At 35.3% G+C, this 19,189-nt stretch overlaps 3 protein-coding genes across 3 annotated transcripts in view; all 3 read left to right on the top strand.

Annotated features, from left to right (window-relative positions):
* The window catches only part of LOC105273745 (uncharacterized), an 18,754-nt gene extending 16,443 nt beyond the window's left edge, over positions 1 to 2,311 (top strand). Inside the window, exons 25-30 of the mRNA XM_011316352.1 lie at positions 236 to 381; positions 600 to 782; positions 851 to 1,061; positions 1,214 to 1,428; positions 1,486 to 1,686; positions 1,758 to 2,311. Of these exons, the coding sequence (XP_011314654.1) occupies positions 236 to 381; positions 600 to 782; positions 851 to 1,061; positions 1,214 to 1,428; positions 1,486 to 1,686; positions 1,758 to 2,030 (1,229 nt within the window). The 3' untranslated portion in view covers positions 2,031 to 2,311. The remainder of the gene's footprint in view (positions 1 to 235; positions 382 to 599; positions 783 to 850; positions 1,062 to 1,213; positions 1,429 to 1,485; positions 1,687 to 1,757) is intronic.
* Positions 2,312 to 2,532: 221 nt separating this feature from the next.
* On the top strand, positions 2,533 to 4,406 carry LOC105273583 (antitrypsin). Its single transcript, XM_011316107.1, has 6 exons — positions 2,533 to 2,633; positions 2,820 to 3,002; positions 3,066 to 3,276; positions 3,375 to 3,589; positions 3,710 to 3,910; positions 3,984 to 4,406. The coding sequence occupies exons 1-6, from the start codon at positions 2,562 to 2,564 to the stop codon at positions 4,260 to 4,262; spliced, it is 1,161 nt and encodes a 386-aa protein (XP_011314409.1). The 5' UTR covers positions 2,533 to 2,561; the 3' UTR covers positions 4,263 to 4,406.
* Positions 4,407 to 4,987: 581 nt separating this feature from the next.
* LOC105273584 (serpin A3-8) lies at positions 4,988 to 7,219 on the top strand. The gene is made up of 8 exons (XM_011316108.1): positions 4,988 to 5,047; positions 5,124 to 5,272; positions 5,339 to 5,518; positions 5,582 to 5,795; positions 5,901 to 6,112; positions 6,197 to 6,394; positions 6,466 to 6,607; positions 6,700 to 7,219. The coding sequence occupies exons 1-8, from the start codon at positions 5,038 to 5,040 to the stop codon at positions 6,825 to 6,827; spliced, it is 1,233 nt and encodes a 410-aa protein (XP_011314410.1). The 5' UTR covers positions 4,988 to 5,037; the 3' UTR covers positions 6,828 to 7,219.
* The last annotated feature ends 11,970 nt before the right edge of the window (positions 7,220 to 19,189 follow it).

Raw genomic sequence — 19,189 nt, 5'->3', positions numbered from 1 at the left:
ACTATTGAAAAAAAGTGAGGCAATTCCCACCTAGAGAAAGGTCTCCTGAATACACAGATTTTTTTTTTTTTATATCTTCACTTTTCACAGAGATATTCTCTGCTGAAGGCTGGTATATGAAAAGTGCAGCTAACTTCAAGTTCATAAAATATGGAATACCCACGCGCTTGTGTAACGATACGTGAAGTGGTGGGAGTGGTTATCCCTTCACAAGCACTCGGTGCGTTTTAAACAGAGCGCAGTATTTGGAATTGTTCATCGATCGCGGTTGTTCTTCAGTTCCACTATTTCAGTGCATTCACGATGTCAACGCTGACAAGTCTAGACGCTGCACGCACTGTCGCCGCAAACGTTAAAAAATTCTCATCGAGCTTTTACAAGGTAAAGTAATTTATAATGCAAGTGAAAGAGAGTACTGTCTGACGTGCGTGTTTTTTTGAAATTTTTGTAAAAGTTCTCATGAACATTCCAACGTTCGACTAAAACTCGAGTTTTTCATAATTGACGGCCTGGGATTTTCCCGCAATAATATCATTTTTTGGATGGATTGTCCTAAAGGGGACTGATAAATTGGTAATTTTAGGTTTTTATCATTACAGGTAGTGGCAGGTGATGGAGAGAAAAATCTCATTTGTTCATCTTTGAGTGTTTCTGTTGTGCTGTCCATGCTAACGTATGGAGCTCGTGAAAAAACCGAAGGAGAATTAAAGTCAGCCCTGCATTTTGATGATGATGACACTGTTAATAAGAATGGTCATCAATTACTAATCGACACCTTCAACGTAAGTATGACTTATACTCATTCCAATGTTAATGATAAGTTATCTTTCTCAGAATTTTCAACTTCCAGGCGTTCAAAACCGTTCAACTTAAACTAGCCAATCGGATATTCGTGGCTGATTATATCAAACTCAAACCTAAATATCAAGAGATAACAGAAACATATTTTCGATCTGTGACTCAGAATGTTAACTTTGAGAATTCCGTTGAAGCTAGCAACACAATCAACAGATGGTGTGAGGAAAAAACTAATGCTCGTATTAAAAACGTCGTTCTACCAGGTAACGCGTCATTATCTGCAGAGAGATAAATGTTTTTCAAAGTTGAATGAATCACGCCGAGAAAATGATAGTAAAGTTAAAAAATTCGATTTCATTCATTTCACACATATAACGAAGAATTTGCTGTTTTTTAAATGTAAATTTCTTTGCAGGGGATTTAAATTCCAATACTGCACTCATCCTCGTCAACGCGGTTTACTTCAAAGGAAATTGGAAGGACACATTTGATGATATTCTCACGGTACCAAAACCATTTCACATTGATGAAAATACAACCAAAGAAGTACCTATGATGCACAGGGAAGGAAGATATAAATTGAGTAACCTGTCAGAACTCAATGCAACATGCATCGAACTTCCCTACGAGGTAAATCATAAATTCAATCATCAAATAGAAAATTATTTTCATAATCCACTCTTCCAGAGCAACGATGAAACAGATGCTATGAGCATGTTTATAATTCTTCCTGACAAAATTGATGGCCTGAGAGATATCGAAAATAAACTCGACAACATGGATTTTCTCGAACTGCACAAGAATCGATCCTCCTCACGCTCGATTGATTTACAATTACCTAAATTCAAGATTGAAAGTACTATCGATTTAAATCCTGTTCTTGAAAAGGTGAGTGGAGGATGTTTGGAATTTCGTTCTACTTTGGATGAGGAAAATTTGTATTCAACGTTTTGTTGCAGATGGGAATGGGGAACATGTTCGAAGGCAGCGCGAACTTTGAAGGCATGGCAGATTCTCCATTATCAGTCAGTAAAGTTATTCAGAAGGCGTTTATAGAAGTAAATGAAGAAGGGAGCGAGGCTGCAGCAGTTACAGCTGTTATGATGCTGCGATGCAGCATGCCTCTCCCATCGATGCCTGTTATTGTGGATAGGCCATTTTTCTGCACAATTGTCGCTAAATACACTGGCACACAACTTTTCTCCGGTCGCGTTATTGATCCGAGTATTTAAATCTTTAGATTAAAATTGGGTAGAGGTAGAAGTTTCTATTTTATCGTTGAGAGTGTTTACGATTATTCATTGTTGTAGGATTTTCCTAGACTAAAAAAATGAAAAATCCTCGTAGGACTTTGAGATTATTTTTTTTAAACAATTGATATTTTATCTGTCTTTTGACAACTCCGCCGAATGCTTATTGTCTTCGTAAATTGAAAAGCTTGTTAATTGTGATTTCTGTTTGATTTAATGTAACACACGAAGATGAAAAATAAATACTATTAATGTAGCTGTTATTCTGCTTCATTCATTCGTCCTCGCATAATTATTACAGAAATTTCGGAAACTTGAAGTTATCGACGTCATCATCTATTATGGTAGCATTTTTTAAATCGTTTGTTCCTATCCAAAAACCTATGCGTGTACCACCTACTACAAATATGAGAGTGGCTTCGGGATTCATCGGGATTTCTCCCACTCCTGTGTTACGTCATACGAACTCAGAAGCAACAATCGCATGCCATCATTCTACGCAACTGAAAAGTAATGATGGCGACTTTAGACACTGTACACATCGTCGCCGAAAATATTGAAAAATTCTCATCACTTTTTTATAAGGCAAGTTTTTTGAGTTTCAAAATAGTATACATCGATAGAATATGAATGGAAAATTTACACTTTCCCATTGTTTTCTGCTTATTCTAATTATAATAATTTCGGACAATAACTTGTAACTGCTTATTCACTGCTGTACGCGTTCTTTGAGTTGGTACCTAACGAAAGCTAACTGTTTTATGATTTCAGATATTGGCAGAGAGCAAAGACGAAAATCTAATATGTTCACCGCTAAGTGTTTCTGTACTTCTGTCAATGTTAACTTATGGAGCACGTGGAGCTACAGGAGAACTATTGAAAGCAGTACTGCATTTCACTGATGATGATACGACCAATAAAAATAGTTATCAAACACTCATTGATTTCTTCAACGTAAGTTTTTCTTTTTGTCGAGAGGTGAAACCAAACATTTTCAGGAGAATATTTATTTTACAGGCAATCGAAACCGTTCAACTCAAACTTGCTAATCGTATATACGTGGGGAACGATGTAATCATTGAACACGATTATCAACAACTCACAGAGACTTACTTCCGGTCTACCATTGGCAATGTTAATTTTCATAATAAGGAAGAGGCTTGCGCGATAATCAACTGTTGGTGTGAAGAAAAAACGAATAATCGTATAAAAAATGCCATAAGACCAGGTGAGTTACGGGCCAAACAATTCTATTCTACATATCGATTCTATAAATTTGTTTAATTGTGTAGAATAAGTATTCTGTGGAATCTTTGTTTGTTTTAGAAAATATTGCACATGACATGAAAATGGTTATGGTCAATGCAATTTACTTCAAAGGGAATTGGAAGAATAAATTCAATGCCCTGAACACCACCCCAAAAGCATTCCACATTGACAGCACGCATTCCAAGCGAGTACCGATGATGAGAAAAACAGGAAGATATAAGTTCAGTATAATTTCAGAAATAAATGCTAGATGTATCGAACTCCCCTACGAGGTAAGAATATTGAAATGATTTTGAAATGCTGTCGAATGAAAGAATATGTCAGCCGACAATTATCAATGAGATAATTATTATTTATCAATGCATCACCGATTACATGATTGATTTTTTCAGAGTAACAGCGAAAAAAATGCCATGAGCATGTATGTATTTCTTCCTGACAAAGCGGATGGTCTGAAAATATTGGAAAATAAATTTGATGAAATGAACATCGTGAGATTGCATGATCAAAGGGGTTTCCACACTGATGTGAATTTGGAATTACCTAAATTTACAATTCACAGCACTATGAGTTTGGGTGCAACTCTTGGGGCAGTGAGTATGAGATTTTCCTTGGATTTCAATCCAACTTTAATGCAACAGAATTAACTGACGTTCTGGGTTTCAGATGGGATTATCAGATATCTTCATAAATGGTGCCAATTTTCGAGGCATATCAACTACTGAATTAAAAGTCAGTGAAGTAATTCAGAAAGCATTCATCGAAGTCAATGAAGAAGGCAGTGAAGCTGCAGCTGTTACATTTACATCGATGTGCTTTGGAAGCTCCGCACCGGCACCTCCGCCAATAAGTTTTGTTGTAGACAGACCATTTTTTTGTGCTATCGTTGCCAAATACACAGGGACAAAACTCTTCTGTACGCGCGTTACCGATCCCACAATTTAAATATTATTCCAATGAATTATTCACGGATGATCCATATCCACCAAACCACATGTACACAGTTGACTGGTACGTTTGTTTTTTTAAATTATCTTATTAAGAACATCGTTTGTAAATGGCCTCAATAAAATAATTATCCTCGAAAAAGTTATCATTTTTCTAGTCTTCTAGAATTGACGAAATTGCTTTTAACTCCACCGAATCTATACTTGATACAAGCAACGCAGAAGATAAAAATCTAAGCAAAATTATTAATTAATACTGACACAATTGTTCAGTCAGGCTATTTTTAATTGGGTCAGCCATCTTCGATTGAAGAAACCCATATATTGCCATCGAATTTGATCAATAACGATTTGTTTTGATGTTTTTATGGATTATGTGAAGACAATCTGAGGGCTTTTTCTCATTGATGTCGTAAATTGAATCGCCCACAGCCATAATTAACTTGATAACATGGAAAATATTTCTGAAAGAATTACTTAATTAAATTTTAGTACTCTAATGGACTTGTTTTCGATTTTTCTATGAATTACGTTGACTTCGGAATATCTCTCCTTTTCAACTTTTGAGTGATATCACATCATTACTTGACTGCGTCATAAATCAATATTGATCCGATTTATCAATGTCGCTTAGCAGTTCCGAAAAACGTGTAACATATGAATGATCGAGATCACGATGATATCCTTGATCCAATCGTATAAAAAGAGATAATATTGTAGTAATTGACACACATGTATTAAAAACTTGGAAGTATTCACATTGAATCCTCATCATGAAACTAGGTAAGAACATATCAAAATATATTTTACCTTTGCAAATCCCTTTCTTAAGATTCAATATCCAATATTTATCATACAGTATTCCTTATGCTCGCCTTCTTGGCATTGCATAATTATACAAGAGCGCAAATCGTATTTCCTGGACAAGTGTCTCAACGCCGCAATCAATATGCGTCCACCCAAAGCTTAAAAAATAGGATCAACAAGTTTACGATGAGCTTATTCAAGGTAAAGAATCAATTATGAAAAATATTATCAATCAAGATGGATTAATCGTTGCAAAACTATGATCAGAATATCTTGGAGAAAGAATCCGGAAATTTTGTCACTAGTCCACTCAGCGCATATCTGGTACTTGCTATGACAGCATATGGAGCTAAAGGCACAACACGAGACGAACTATTACAAGTTTTGGATCTACCGTATGACAAGGAGTCAGCAAAGAGTCTATTGCATGTTATTAATAGCGTCAAGGTGAGTAAGAACCATGAAAAGAGAAAGAAAAGAAAAACTGAATATGACCCGCAATTATTTCAGAGATACTCGACGGAATCACTATTACGGGTCGAAAACCGAATTTTCGCAAAGCCGCACCTTTCACTCAATAGATATTATCAGGCACTTCTTCAAGGGGTCTTCCAATCTTCTGTGCAAACCGTTGATTTCGGAAATCCTTCTGAAGCTGTTAACATCATAAATGCCTGGTGCAGGCGTGCTACTTTTGGATTCATTGATAAAATTGTCGATGACAGTAAGTGATGATCCTATGGGCATTATCACAATACAAAAAGTGGTCTATGCTATTGCAAAAGTATTGAAATTTCATAATATTCTTTAACGCGGCCTTTTATTATAGCGATAGATCCTACGACTGCCCTCCTACTCGCCAATTCCGTGCTTTTCCAGGGTAAATGGAAAATTCCATTTTCTTCGAGGGATACATATTTACGTCCATTTAAGGTCAATGATACCATTACTAAAGATGTGCCAACAATGATTCATGAAGAAGATGTACTGATCGGAAAACTTCCTCACCTAAAGGCTACCTTCATTGGTCTTCCTTACAAGGTAAAATGTGACTCATCTTTTTTTTTTAATAAATTTTCATATTATAAAGATGTCAGTTCATTCTATTTTTTTAATCGTGCGTAGGACGGTGATAAACCAGAAGAAACAATCCATATGTATGCTATTTTGCCTGATCGTCCAGAGTATTTAACCATAACCGAACGGAATATTGGTCGTCTTACTCTTGCGGATCTCCAGAACGCAAAACTTTTTGAACGAGAAATACGTTTACCCAAAGTTAAAATTTCGAAAAATTTGAAACTGCGCGATTATCTTATGGCGGTATGATACAAGCATCGATATTTCACTTATATTATTTATATATTCGGACTAAAATTATTGTTTTTGGGCAGATGGGGATTAAGCAGGCTTTTTCAAAAGACGCAGATTTCAATGGAATGTTCAACAACGCTAGGAAGTTGAGTATTAGTGATTTAGTACAGAAAACATTACTTAAGGTGGACGAGGAAGGAACAATAGCTGCTGCTGTTGCATGTAAGTAGTTAATTGAGAGTAAAAAGTTTCAAGTGGTTTTGACTTGGATTTGAAGTGACATTGTTACTGATATATTTTATCAATTTATTTAGGGGCACCTCTTACCAATAAGATTGGAAGCCTGCCCTTGGTCTTCGATCGACCTTTCCTTGTAGTTATTGCCACGAACGATGTTATTTTGTTTGCTGGTAAAGTAACAGACCCATCGGTTTCTGAATAATGAATACTGTTGGAATTATACTGTTGTGTTTTGTGAAGTTGTATTTCACCAGTATTTTTTAAAAGAGTCTTATAGAAATTGATTAGTTGGTTTTCCATTTTTCGAGTGAAAAATTGGAAATGTTTCACAATGTTACATGAAATTTCTCCAGAATTTTTTATTGACGAATCAGTCAATTTTGCAAGTATTCAGGTAATTCCCTCAAACGAACGGATCCGTTCGTTTGAAATAGTCAACTCATAACTAAAACCTTGCAGATTTATGTGCAATTTCCGACGTAATGTTAAAATATCCATGGACTACTGGTAAGTAATTTGCAATTGAGTTCAAGTAAATGTCATTACTGAAGCCGATGTTAAAGATAATAAAATAATGAAATAATAAAACTTGAATCGTTGTTGGTAATTCCATTGTAGAATAAAGAATTCACCGAAAATTTCGCAACGAATATGATTATTTAATTGTCTAAAGCGAAATCCCCTAAGTTTCTATTACCCTTTAAGAAAAATTGAAACGTACAATTGGCAGTTCTGTCCGATTTTTCGATTTTTCGAAATTTTCAGTTTTCCCTCAAAACATTAAATTGAAACACGACGAAAATTGTTGGAATATCACACGGAAAATTCATTCAGAAATTCTGAACAGCTTTCAGCGTACAGCTTTCTATTAAATAATTCATAACAGAAATTTATACAGTAGACCTTTGGCGTTCCCTCTTAATGAGCCTTCACCCCCAATACAACCCAAAAGCCACTGGGAGTTTGAATCGATAGTTTCTCACGTATGAACATCCTCAGGCGTATGTACAGCCAAACCGGGAAGCAAAGTATCTGATCAGCCAATTCATGCACCCGACCTTGTTCAGTGCACTGCAATGAATTTCACTGAAGAATTCACACGATTCTTATCTCTTGCGGAGTGCATCTTTCTCATGCTAACTCACTGGTTGCTGCGATAGCTATGCACGATTACACAAATCTAATCACACTATACGAAACGCCAAGTCAAGATGCTCAGAGCAAATTAAGGTAATTTGAAAGTAGAACCTGAGAAAGTATGTTGAGGACTTGGTTGGATTCTGCTGTACGTTGTACAACAATTGAATCAATGATGCTAAATTATGGGGAAGATTACCACAAAACTTGTGGGGAAAATGTGAAAATCCAATTCGAAATGAAAAAGCACACTGTTCGAAAATTTTCCAAATCACTTGCCAGTGAATTTCCAATGGAAATTCCAATTTTCGATTCTCAACGAGATACTGAATATGATTTTACACCTATACAAATTCCTAAACTATTTGTTAGGTTTTTTGTTTGACCAGGATAACTTTCTAATCTGGGGGACGACCCTGGGGGCAACCCACGAACGACCAACACGTTGCTATCTAACATCAGACATGTCTTGTAGAAAACAATCTTATCCAATTGTCTCCGTAAATTGAATCAGAAAGCCGATAAATTATCTTTCTATTCAAGAAGAAATTTTACCGCTGGACATTGGAAAAATATCATATTCTCCAACTAACTTGATTTATTTGTTTTATTGCCCATCGGCCTGCATTGACCGTGACTTCAACTAAATTTTTCTAACAATTGAGAAATTGTGAGTGAAATTTCTTGAGATTGTTAACCGAGTGGATGAATTCCTGAGGAAATTGCCCCAGGGATTTTTGGCGATTGCGTTCCATGCTGAGGAATGCCGCCGGTGCCCCGAAATCGCGGCGCTAAAATAGCCGGTTGCTAGTATATAGCTGCTATATAGCGAGTATATAGCGTGTTGAAAAAGTTAAAAGTGCTGGTTCGTTTGCCAGCACTGAATCCCCCGTTTTATAAACAAGTTGTCTGAAGTGGATATTCAGAATTTGTCGATTTTTCGAATATTTGGAAGTTACCGAGAAATTTTTAAAACAACATTTTATTCCGATCCGTCACATAAAATATGGCATATGAACGTTTCGATAAGAAAGTTTTGATAAGAGAGTCAAATAAAGGCTGATTACAACCTCATCATAATTGTAAACCAGCTTTTATCGCTGCCCGTTCTTCTGTGATAATAATGCATGTCCCTTGAAAATTCATTATCGTATTTAACGCTTCAGCAGAAATCGTTAAGACATCGGAAATGAAATTCGAACTTAAGTGCAACAACTTCATCTCAACTTCAATCGCATTCCTCCGATTTCACCTTGATAAAATATTGTATCAGTATGAATTTCGAACGAACTTCAAACCTTGAAAATTCTTTTATCAAAGCAATTACCAGCATGCACGCACGCAACCCGAAATTTGTTATAATTGGGCCCATTAGTAATATCATTAAAAATAATGCCGAGAGAAGAGTTCTAATATTGTTTTTGCCATGGAGAGCCATTGGGATCGAAAATAGATAATAAATAAAATCAATAGTTTAAAAATTGATGTAATCTAGGGATCAGAATAAAATTGTAAGATAACTGTTAATTTTCCGTGAGCCATTTCTAAGCAATTATTTAAAAAAACATCATTGGAAACAAAAAAAATATTTCCAAGTTGCAGAACAAAAAAGCTAAAACTTTGGGTGAATATTAAAAAAAAATAATTTCCGGCATTACGTGCCCGCGAACTAGCCTCTAAATTCCATAATTGTAGGGTTCCTCCGTCGTTGAATTTACTGAACAACTAAAAATCCCTAAAAATTCGGAACAATTTGCCAAAAATTTGTATTTTCTCCTCTCCGGAAGATCACGTGATTCAGTGATTATATATTTATTTTTTATCCGACACCGGCAGCGGTACACACTCACGTAAATTGCATAATGATTCACATTGAATAATTGAATTGTACAAAAAAAAAAAATACCGTTGGATAGCGCGTGTCACATGAGAAACCTTCGCCTTGACCTTGAGCAAACCCCCCTCGTTCATCCTAGTAAAGGTGAACCGGAGAAAAAGAGAGAGGCCTCTTCCAGGGCTCGTGCGCACGAGTCTGCGTGTAATGCTCTGTTTCCGGACTTGCGTAATACTATCGCACTACCAACGATAACCGGAAAAAAAAATCCATTCAGGTTTATTCTATTCCTCAATCAAAAATATAAATTCCAATCAGAAACATGTCCTGACGAATCGAAAACGAATTTTTGAATCAGCAATGCATAATCTCGAATTGAGAAAACGAATTCTAGAATGGAAATATATATTTTAGAATCTGGAATATGAATTTTTGAATGAGGAATAAATAATCTCGAAACGGGAATATATATTCCGCAATGGAGTTTATTCATATATTTTTTTTTTAATTGGGTTTCTTATATTTTTTTCTTTTCCGTGGATATTCATTCTTCGATGAGAGTTTTATTTCTCTTTAAGGAGAATCCTCAGAAAATTCTAATACCCCTTGCCGGACGTTTTCTTCAACTAACTACATTTCATCCCAACTATTATGTAATCGGGCATAATGGAAGGTGGGCGAGGTTGTTCATTATAGCAACTAGGTCTTTTGTGAGATGCGATAACTCTGAGAAGACGATATTCATGAGAATCAACTTTTGCAAAAACTATGCCATTCACTGTTAAATATTATAAAAAATTAAAAAATAACAAAAGCATTTGCTCAATTCTTCGATTGTATCTAAAATTTCACTCTTCATCAGGAGTTTCAATATTTTCACAATTCACAATGTGAAGCCTATCGTGAAGAGTTATCAAATCCTCAATTGAATTATGAGTAGATTAAGAATTCAGCGCAAAAGTAATCCGAATATTCGCTAATCTCAACAATTTCCTGAGCCCTGTCCGTTAAAAATTCGAACTCACCCTGAATACTGAAAGAATTAAATCATTCTCCGACAAGAACGTGCATAAAAATAAAATGACAGCAACTCGATATCAAGAACAGCCGTATAAATTTCCTAACAGTCGAGGTATAATCTTATCGCAATAGATTTTTACCGAACGCAATACCGAGGTGAGAAAATGCCATACGATACAGAAAAGCAATTCTGCTACATAGACTCAAGGATTAAAATCGTGCGAGATAGCACGTAGATATAGAATTGAGAACAAAGATGTTGCCGACGACAACGAGTGTGGGAGTGTCTACGAGATCTCGTCAATTTCATCACGATCAAAACAACCAGGAGCAAACTCAGCCTCTCCACAAAATTTAATTTCCGCCAATAAACACGTTATAAATCACATCCTGCTTATTTGTCCCACCAAATTGAATTGATTAATCCATGGTGAATTCACTGACTGGGTGGAGTACGAAAGTAGCAATTAAATTCATCAGAAAGAAAGACGTCTAGCAATTTAGAAAATTATTCTTGGACGCGCTCAGTGATTTCTACACAAGACTCACACGAATATGCTCGACCATGCAAGATTGCGTTACAGTTATCACGTTCCACCCCTCAAGATCCGTTCAACTTCCTAAGACTCGATCTTTCAGTTATTATTTACTTTTTTCTATTTAAATTTGAGTTATGCATTATTCCGTATGATCCAGTTATCGTGGAATAATTAATGTCTGAATATTGTGCTTTCGAAATATACATCACGAACCGACACAACCTAGCCAATGTAATTGTTGCAAATGAATTTAAAAGAGGCAACCTATCAATTAGTGAGAATTATAATGGTACACTATTCCAATGATGCTAATGCAACTGAATCAGTCACGAATTGACTTACTATCGGTTCGCTGTCTTTTCCGACTGGAGAAATATTTCATCATTAACCCATATCCATTCGAGATGAGATGAACGTGATTACAAGCCACTTACCTGGAACAAAAAATAATAAATCAGTTATTTAACATGCTATGATTATAAAAATATAAATATTACAATCTTGAGTATGAATAATTAGTCATCTTAATGTTGAAGCACTAGTTCAATACTCGTTTCTGGTTAACAAGTTTCTTGTGAATGTGCACTGGGTGCACGTGGACGAGATATTCATAAATAGTATTGACCTAGGACCGGGTGACGCTCGGACTTTCACCTCTTCTATCCTCCACAGAGTCATATATCAAAGCGAGATATGATTTTTTGCTCTACTAAGAGAAAGCTATCATCTTTGTTGAGGTTGTCCTACTATTCGCGGAAAGGGGCGCACCGGAACATTTTGTTCGCTGGTGAAAAATTTTTGCGGTATCAGCTTTGAAATATCAAACAACTCGCAATTGCACTGAACTTTACCGAACTTTCATCATTAAAAATTCAGAGTTCTCAGGAAAAAATGGATAGAAACAGGGATTTAATGTCGAATGGGCCTCTTGAAAATTAGTGAAATTTATGGAAATTCTGGAAAATATATTCATAAATTTGTAAATTCAATGAGGTTAATTTTTTACTAGTGTTGGAAGCAAACTGGATAAACACCATTTGACATTGGAAATATTGACTGCATTCTTAGTTTACATCGATTATCTGATGTATTCTTAATCTTGAGAGTGACTCATGGGGATGCGATAACTCTAAAGGAAGAATTAGTTTTTTACTTGAAGAGAATATGACCGGAATGAATAGGTACGTGATAATCGAGATAATGAATCATTCTCACGAGCATTCGTCCTGCAATGATGACGAAATTCACTGTCCAAGGATTTCACAATTTCTTGAGGAACCCACGGAATCATTACTCTATGCAAATATCTATAATTCATGGTGATAGAATTGGAAGAGCAACAAGAAATGATTGCAGGTTGTCAAGTGTTGGATAGAAGGGAAAATTCTCACGGCTCTCAGGTATCTGTACTGAGATTGATTACCACAGTAGTGGTACACAAACTCTCGCAGAACTCGTGCCACTGTTTCCGGAATGAGAATCATTACACAACACCCAAATGCCACTGTACAGTCTGCAACATTGAGACAGCCTTGTAAATTGTTTCATCAAATTAGAGTCTTCGCGAGGCCGTGATAATGGGTGTTGGTGTTTCAGTTGGTAAGTACCAATGCGCTCATCGAATTATTCCCCATACAATTATCAACTCACATCTTAGATTTTTTTTACAGTATTACTGAGATTGGAATTTGTAGGAGAAATTATCGGAAAGTATTAGAAATGATTAATTATCAAAATAATTCCATGTTCACCAATGGGGAGGGAAATTCTTTGGAAAAATTCTAGTTGATCCAGTTATATTTATTGGTGTTTCCAGTAAAGTTTATAGAGGTCTCTAGGGAAAAATTTTCAGGAAAAGAGAAAAAAAGCCGTACCACCCGGGAAATTTCCCGTGTCGAAACGAGGATTTTTCTCAAGAATCTCTCTCCGCGAAGCTGAGGATCGAGTAATTGTAGTGGACCGTTGAAAATATCATGACTGAGACTTCCGGTACACTTCTTGGAAATTTTCATCATATTATAGTTACAGTGAAAGTTGAAATTTTATTAAAAAAATCAACAGAATCTGTAATTTTAGACCACTTATACCATGAAAATCGATAGAAATCAAGATAATTCAGATAAATATACTCCTAAAGTTTCAATTAATTTCAAAGAGAAATTGTAAATTCCCCGATTTTTCTCCCTAAATTGAATTCATGGCCACTCCCCTAAAAACTTCACTGCAATATTCAAAAATTCAATAACAAACAATGAAACAATCCATCTTCAACTATTCAATTGATCTCAAAACGCATCCAATCATTGGACTTCAATTATTGCGTACAAAAATTCATATCCTTATATTCCTGAGTCCCATTCCACCAAAGACGTAACCAAAGTACAAAACCCTCGCCAAACCCTGACTATTCATAAACATTTCTTCAAAATCATATTACTCTAAAAATGGTGTACCTATTTCGTGGTGCTGTTTATATTCCGGGAACATCGCAATCACCATGGTATCCACACTAATTACACTATCACTAATCCCATAGGAACACCTTCACGATGGTCCGATACACTCACAACTCTGATTAAAGATAACAATGAAAACCACAAAAAGGTATTTTTAAACTTCTGCCAATAAACGTTTTGTTAATAATTACGTTAAACGACACGATATGCTCAGTAAGCCAGTGTGAAGCCAAGTGAGAGAGCTCCAACGAATAAATCAACCCGTTACCAGAATGCATGTCTCCCACCCCTGAACCCAGTCAACTTAACTACCGATGCAATTGACCCCTCGTTTCCGTGAGCCTTGAAAATACTGAGTAATAACCACGAAATAAATATATATGAAAGAGCACTGCTTTATTTTCACGCACACCATTCATCCTCAAAATGTATGACACTTTTCGATCATGAGAAGAGAGAAAAGAGGATACCGCGGAAACATGGAAGAGAATAAAATTCACGAGATGTTCAATGTTTCGCGACAAATCCACAACTGATTTACTGATGGGTCTTTGCCCTCGTTTTCTGAGAACACCATTTGACTGTTCCTGTGATTGTATATCAACAATAATTCACAAATATGAACACGAGTGAGTCGTGCTTGACCGATCGCGACAATTTATTCGGTGACTTGAAGTGAGCTTAGATATGACGCAGTTTAGTCGATGGCTTGAAGTGAGTCTAGATTTTACGCGGGAATGAATATTCATTAAAAATGTAGATAAGTTTGATAATAATAATATAATATCTTATAATAAACCTATTCAGCTATTTTCCATCAATTTCCAAGTGATAAATTACAGCTTCTACAATGGAGAAAAAAAATGGAAACTTTATTTTTTTTTTCTTCTCTTTGCATCACAGAGAGAGATCATGCCTCAATAACCCCAAGCGTAAGAAACGAATTTAATAACGAATTTCTCGTCATTAGTAAAAATTATCTTGACTTTTCACGATTTATTATTAATAAAAAAGAAATTTCATTTCCCCATTACCTAGTACCACCTACGTATCGAAAACCACGTTCCGTCAATTTATTTGAACATGAATCACAACAGGAGCATGTTTATTGCTTAATTACCTCGTAATTCATTGTACTTAAATTGCGCCGACAATACCCGCGGTATTGGACCCCCACCGATTTAGACATGAAATTAACTTGACGACGCATCGATGTTAATCGCGACACGTTTCACTGAAGGAATGAAGAGGTTAAACTCTAAGGAAATATTTCAAGTTGTACTGAGTCGCCACTATTAGGATTTTTGTTTAATTGCATGAAAAATATGGACAAAAATTTCCAATGAATATTTACCCTCACACATCGTAATCGGAAATTTTTACAAAAAAATTTTCATCTCAACGTGAAGAACTCGAGGAAATTTTTCATTCTGATATCTATTTTCACTAATGACATGAAATTACTCATAATTAATTCAGCGCATCAAATCTACACTGACGTAACGGAATCTATGACTAGGAGAATCTATTAGTGGAGCCCGTTATAAATATTCATTCGACGAGGATATAATTGTAATATTTTTAATCGAAAAATTGTAAAGATGAACCTAATGAGCCCCGGATAATGCGACTATGATACCTGATATAATTATCACGATCATTAGATATTTAATGAAGAATGGAAAATTAATAATTGACTTTGCAATTGAACTTTCAATTTCTTCTATCGTTCACCCTTAATTTAGCGGGTGCATTCAATGACACTTATTCATCCCCTCGAATAATTACAACGATCACAAAATCATGAAAGACGTGAATGAATGAATAAACTCATATTTGTTAAAAGAAATCTACCTCCAGACAACAAGGCGTCGCGACGATGACTGACGCAATGTCTAGAGCCCAGGGACTTTCCGAATAATCGAATCATTATTATTATTATTATTACAAAGTTGCCGGCAACTCATGGAATAATAAAGACTGGTGAAATCAGCTGTAAAAACGTGAGTGAATAAACTCATCAAGGTAATTACATTATTGCATGGATGAAAATAAAAATCATTCCTTACAAATGAAACAATTGGGTAATCAGTACTAACATTTTATCATTATTTTCTTTAATTAATTAAAAATTTATTTTTAAATGGATGAATGTATTGAATGCCCATTTTAATTATCTCAAACAAATTTGTTTGACACTATTAAATTTATGTAGCAGAACTAATTTTTTTCTGAGTGAATCCTTCCACTGAGGAGTAAAAACAATAATTATCGAGTGGTAGAATTATCTCAGGTACGGATCGTTTACGAATTCCTCGTTATTCATGATAAGATTAGGATTTTTAAATTAAAAAAATTGCGGAAGTCGATGGAACAATTTATGGAAGGCTGAATGGACATTTAATTGATATTGACTGTTTTTACCACGACCCTGATGTTGAGGTTGTGAATTTGCCCTTTCAGACACTTAAAAAATATTTCTATGAATACGGAATCACCTAAAACCATCAAAACCCATTTTGTATGGAATATCTCTCACGTGGAATTTCAGATGGTATCGACCCCACGAATTAGAAATTGTCATTACATTCCGATAAAATTCTGATCTGTAAAAATGTCTAGTCGTAAAAAATATTTACAATCGACATGACCTCCACCTTCGCATCCCAGTATTATGAAATTTCATTAACATTCATGTGTGTCATTATATCAATAGTCAAAAGAAATAAAAATGCAGTTTTACTCGGAGGAAAAATTCGAATATAGAATGCGAATTCATGTGAAAGTCCTGATATTTAGATATCTAAAGAGTGAAGGGAGATTAAAAAAAAAATAACGACATGAAGGATTAATGCGATCAATTGAACTGCAATTCGATACTCTTCCAATTCCGGATACATATGAGTTTGTCTGATCAAAGAGATTATGAAGAAATCGATTAAATGACTCCCAAAATTTAATTACGTGCGTATGCACCGGAAAATTCGGAACAGTAAATACTCCGGATAAATTCTCAAAAGGGAAAACAGTGGGAAATAACGATGAACTCGGGAATAAAGAGACTAAATATGAATTGCTCAAAGAAAATTTCAACCAATCAATCCAAAGAAGTTTCTGAAGTAGTGAAGTTACAAACATCAAGTCGAAATATTGGCGTATTTGCATTAAAAAAAAACTGAAACCACTCCTTCCACACTTGCATAAAGTATGATCTCCTCAATCCCTTCGTAATATTTTCGCGCAATCGGCAAACACCGGTGTCTTACACACGCAACGTGCGTTTATTTCGCGTAACGGAAGATAACCGCGATTGCAAAGGCGTGTAACTACGGCAATCACGTGGCAACCACAGAAAAAAAAAAATAAAAAGAAGCAAAAACACCGGCAATTGTACCACACCTATTCAGCCCAAGAGCCTGTGATTTATTGATTATCCACAGCCTACTCGTACCTTTAATGAGTCTCTGGCCGACACTTTTAAGATTTTTCTCCCCTTCTCATTTCCTTTTTCCAATCCAAGAAACTCAAATAAACGATCGAAGATTGCTCGGGAGGACGGGGAGAGGCATGCAAATTGTAATGCAAGAGGGTGTACATGTCGGTATTACTTTGGCTTTGTAGATGTGCAAGGAGTGGAGCAGGTGGAGGGACAAGGTGGAACAAGTATGCAGGTGCTGTCGACCACTATTGACAATGTAACGACCAGTCATGGACATTCGATGTCTGCTGCTTGTTTTTCTTTTTTTTTTCCCTCCGTTTTTTTACAACAGTTGATATTTATTTGTCAGGTGGACATTTCGAACTAATTCTCATTCAATACTCTAATTGGACGGTTCTTTTCTGATCTGGTGATAAATTGGTTTCGTGATTGAATTAATAAAATCATTATTTAATCTTGATGTAAATCGAGTTTGAAGAATAATGGAGAATAATTCTTTGAATTGAGGATAAATCAATCGTCGATAATAGTTCATGGTAATGGGGAACATCTGAAGAGATTATTAATTATCAAGTACATGATCAATTGATTTTTCATTACTATTCCGATCTTGGAAAGTAATTGTCAGGCAGTACTTTAATTAGACGGTTCTTTTCGTCGCCGAGAAAATCACGGAGTGACTGATCCGGTGATAAAGTGGTTTTGAAATTGAATTAATGAGAGAATAGCTCGTTCTTCAGACAAATTACGTTTTCCTTGTTTGATAAATAGAAAAGTGTTTATAGAGTCGCATTTTTAACGAATTGTAGGGAATAAATATTCAAATAGAGGAATAGATGTCAATGACAAATCGATAATCGATTGTCGAGAATAATTTATAACGAATTGATTGGTGATTAATCACTATTTCTCGTGTTCTACAGCAGTTGACGTGAATTCCTTTGGTGGGTGTTTGGGACTAATTCTTGTCCAACATACGAGGATTTTATGATGAATTGATTTTAGGTAATGGCGCTTCAAATTGAAAATGGAGAAAATTCAGATCGCTCGAGATAGTAGATTTCATCTGGTATCGAATGCCCCGACTTTAAAATTTGAAGAATTTAATTGTTAAACTGATCATATTTTATGAAATTTCGAATAATCTCAAAAGTATTAATTTTTTTTTTAATATCAAATGATTTATCCATGGAAAATTAATCGAGCATATTTAGGTCTTTTAATATTTACGCTTTCAATCGATTATTTTTGAGAGATTTCAATTTATCAGTTACCACTAAATACAAATACGAAATCGCAATTGATGATTTATTAATGATTGACAATTGAAGTCTAAAAAAAATTTCACGTGTTTAAAATCACGAAGAGAAAGTAAATTAAAGGGAAAGAGAAGGGAAAAATAGTGCCGATAAATCATTCGTGCGAATCACGCGAGACAAGGGCGCGCCCTTTGCTATTAACTGTGTTATCACCGCGACACGGAATCTATCGGAAATTGGTAAAATTCAGGGACAGAGAAATACAGAAATGTCAGAAGGAAGAGAGAATCGAGAGATGAGGAGAATTCCACAAAACACGCGTTTTATTGACACAACTGCAATTTTTTAAAATAAATGGTATAAAATTACCGCTCACTTAAACCTTGCATAAATAACAGGTTCAACAAATTGTGATTGATTTGAAATTAATAATATTCCTAATGAAAATGAAAAATCATTTTGCAACCTGTAATTGTGAAAATAGAAAGTTTCTTTTTTTCGTTGTCGATTTGCACGGGGTCATTAGTCCGTATCTGCTTAATCTCAATTTAAAAAATAAAGATTAACATACCAACAATTTTCAAGATTAAAAGAATTGAAATAGGCTGACTACCAGGTGGATCGACAGGGTGATCGAAATTGGTATTTTTTGGTTGAGATTTTTCTACGTAACGAAAATGAAGAAATTAAAAAATGGAATTACAATATTTGTGGGAAGAAAATCGGTGAAAAATCTTTCGAATTTCTCGTCAAACGAAAAATGACTATTTCAGTTCACATGAGCAAACTTCGCACTCCAAACGATGACTCGACTGACGGCCGTGAGCTAATGTTAGTATCATTCCGGAATGGTTACTACTGTGTAGAGACGAGACAAGTG

Source organism: Fopius arisanus, unplaced genomic scaffold (genome assembly GCF_000806365.1).
Source record: "Fopius arisanus strain USDA-PBARC FA_bdor unplaced genomic scaffold, ASM80636v1 scaffold00006, whole genome shotgun sequence".
Classification (NCBI taxonomy): Eukaryota; Metazoa; Arthropoda; class Insecta; order Hymenoptera; family Braconidae; genus Fopius; species Fopius arisanus.
The sequence above is the reverse complement of the archived record's forward strand: the minus strand, read 5'-3'. Positions and strand labels throughout refer to the sequence as shown.

Coding starts and splice junctions, on each gene's coding strand:
- LOC105273583 (XM_011316107.1), top strand. CDS start 2,562: ATGATGGCGACTTTAGACACTGTACACATCGTCGCCGAAAATATTGAA. Junction 3,003..3,065: donor CACTCATTGATTTCTTCAAC/GTAAGTTTTTCT, acceptor TTTATTTTACAG/GCAATCGAAACCGTTCAACT. Junction 3,277..3,374: donor AAAAAATGCCATAAGACCAG/GTGAGTTACGGG, acceptor TGTTTGTTTTAG/AAAATATTGCACATGACATG.
- LOC105273584 (XM_011316108.1), top strand. Junction 5,796..5,900: donor TGATAAAATTGTCGATGACA/GTAAGTGATGAT, acceptor CTTTTATTATAG/CGATAGATCCTACGACTGCC. Junction 6,395..6,465: donor TGCGCGATTATCTTATGGCG/GTATGATACAAG, acceptor GTTTTTGGGCAG/ATGGGGATTAAGCAGGCTTT.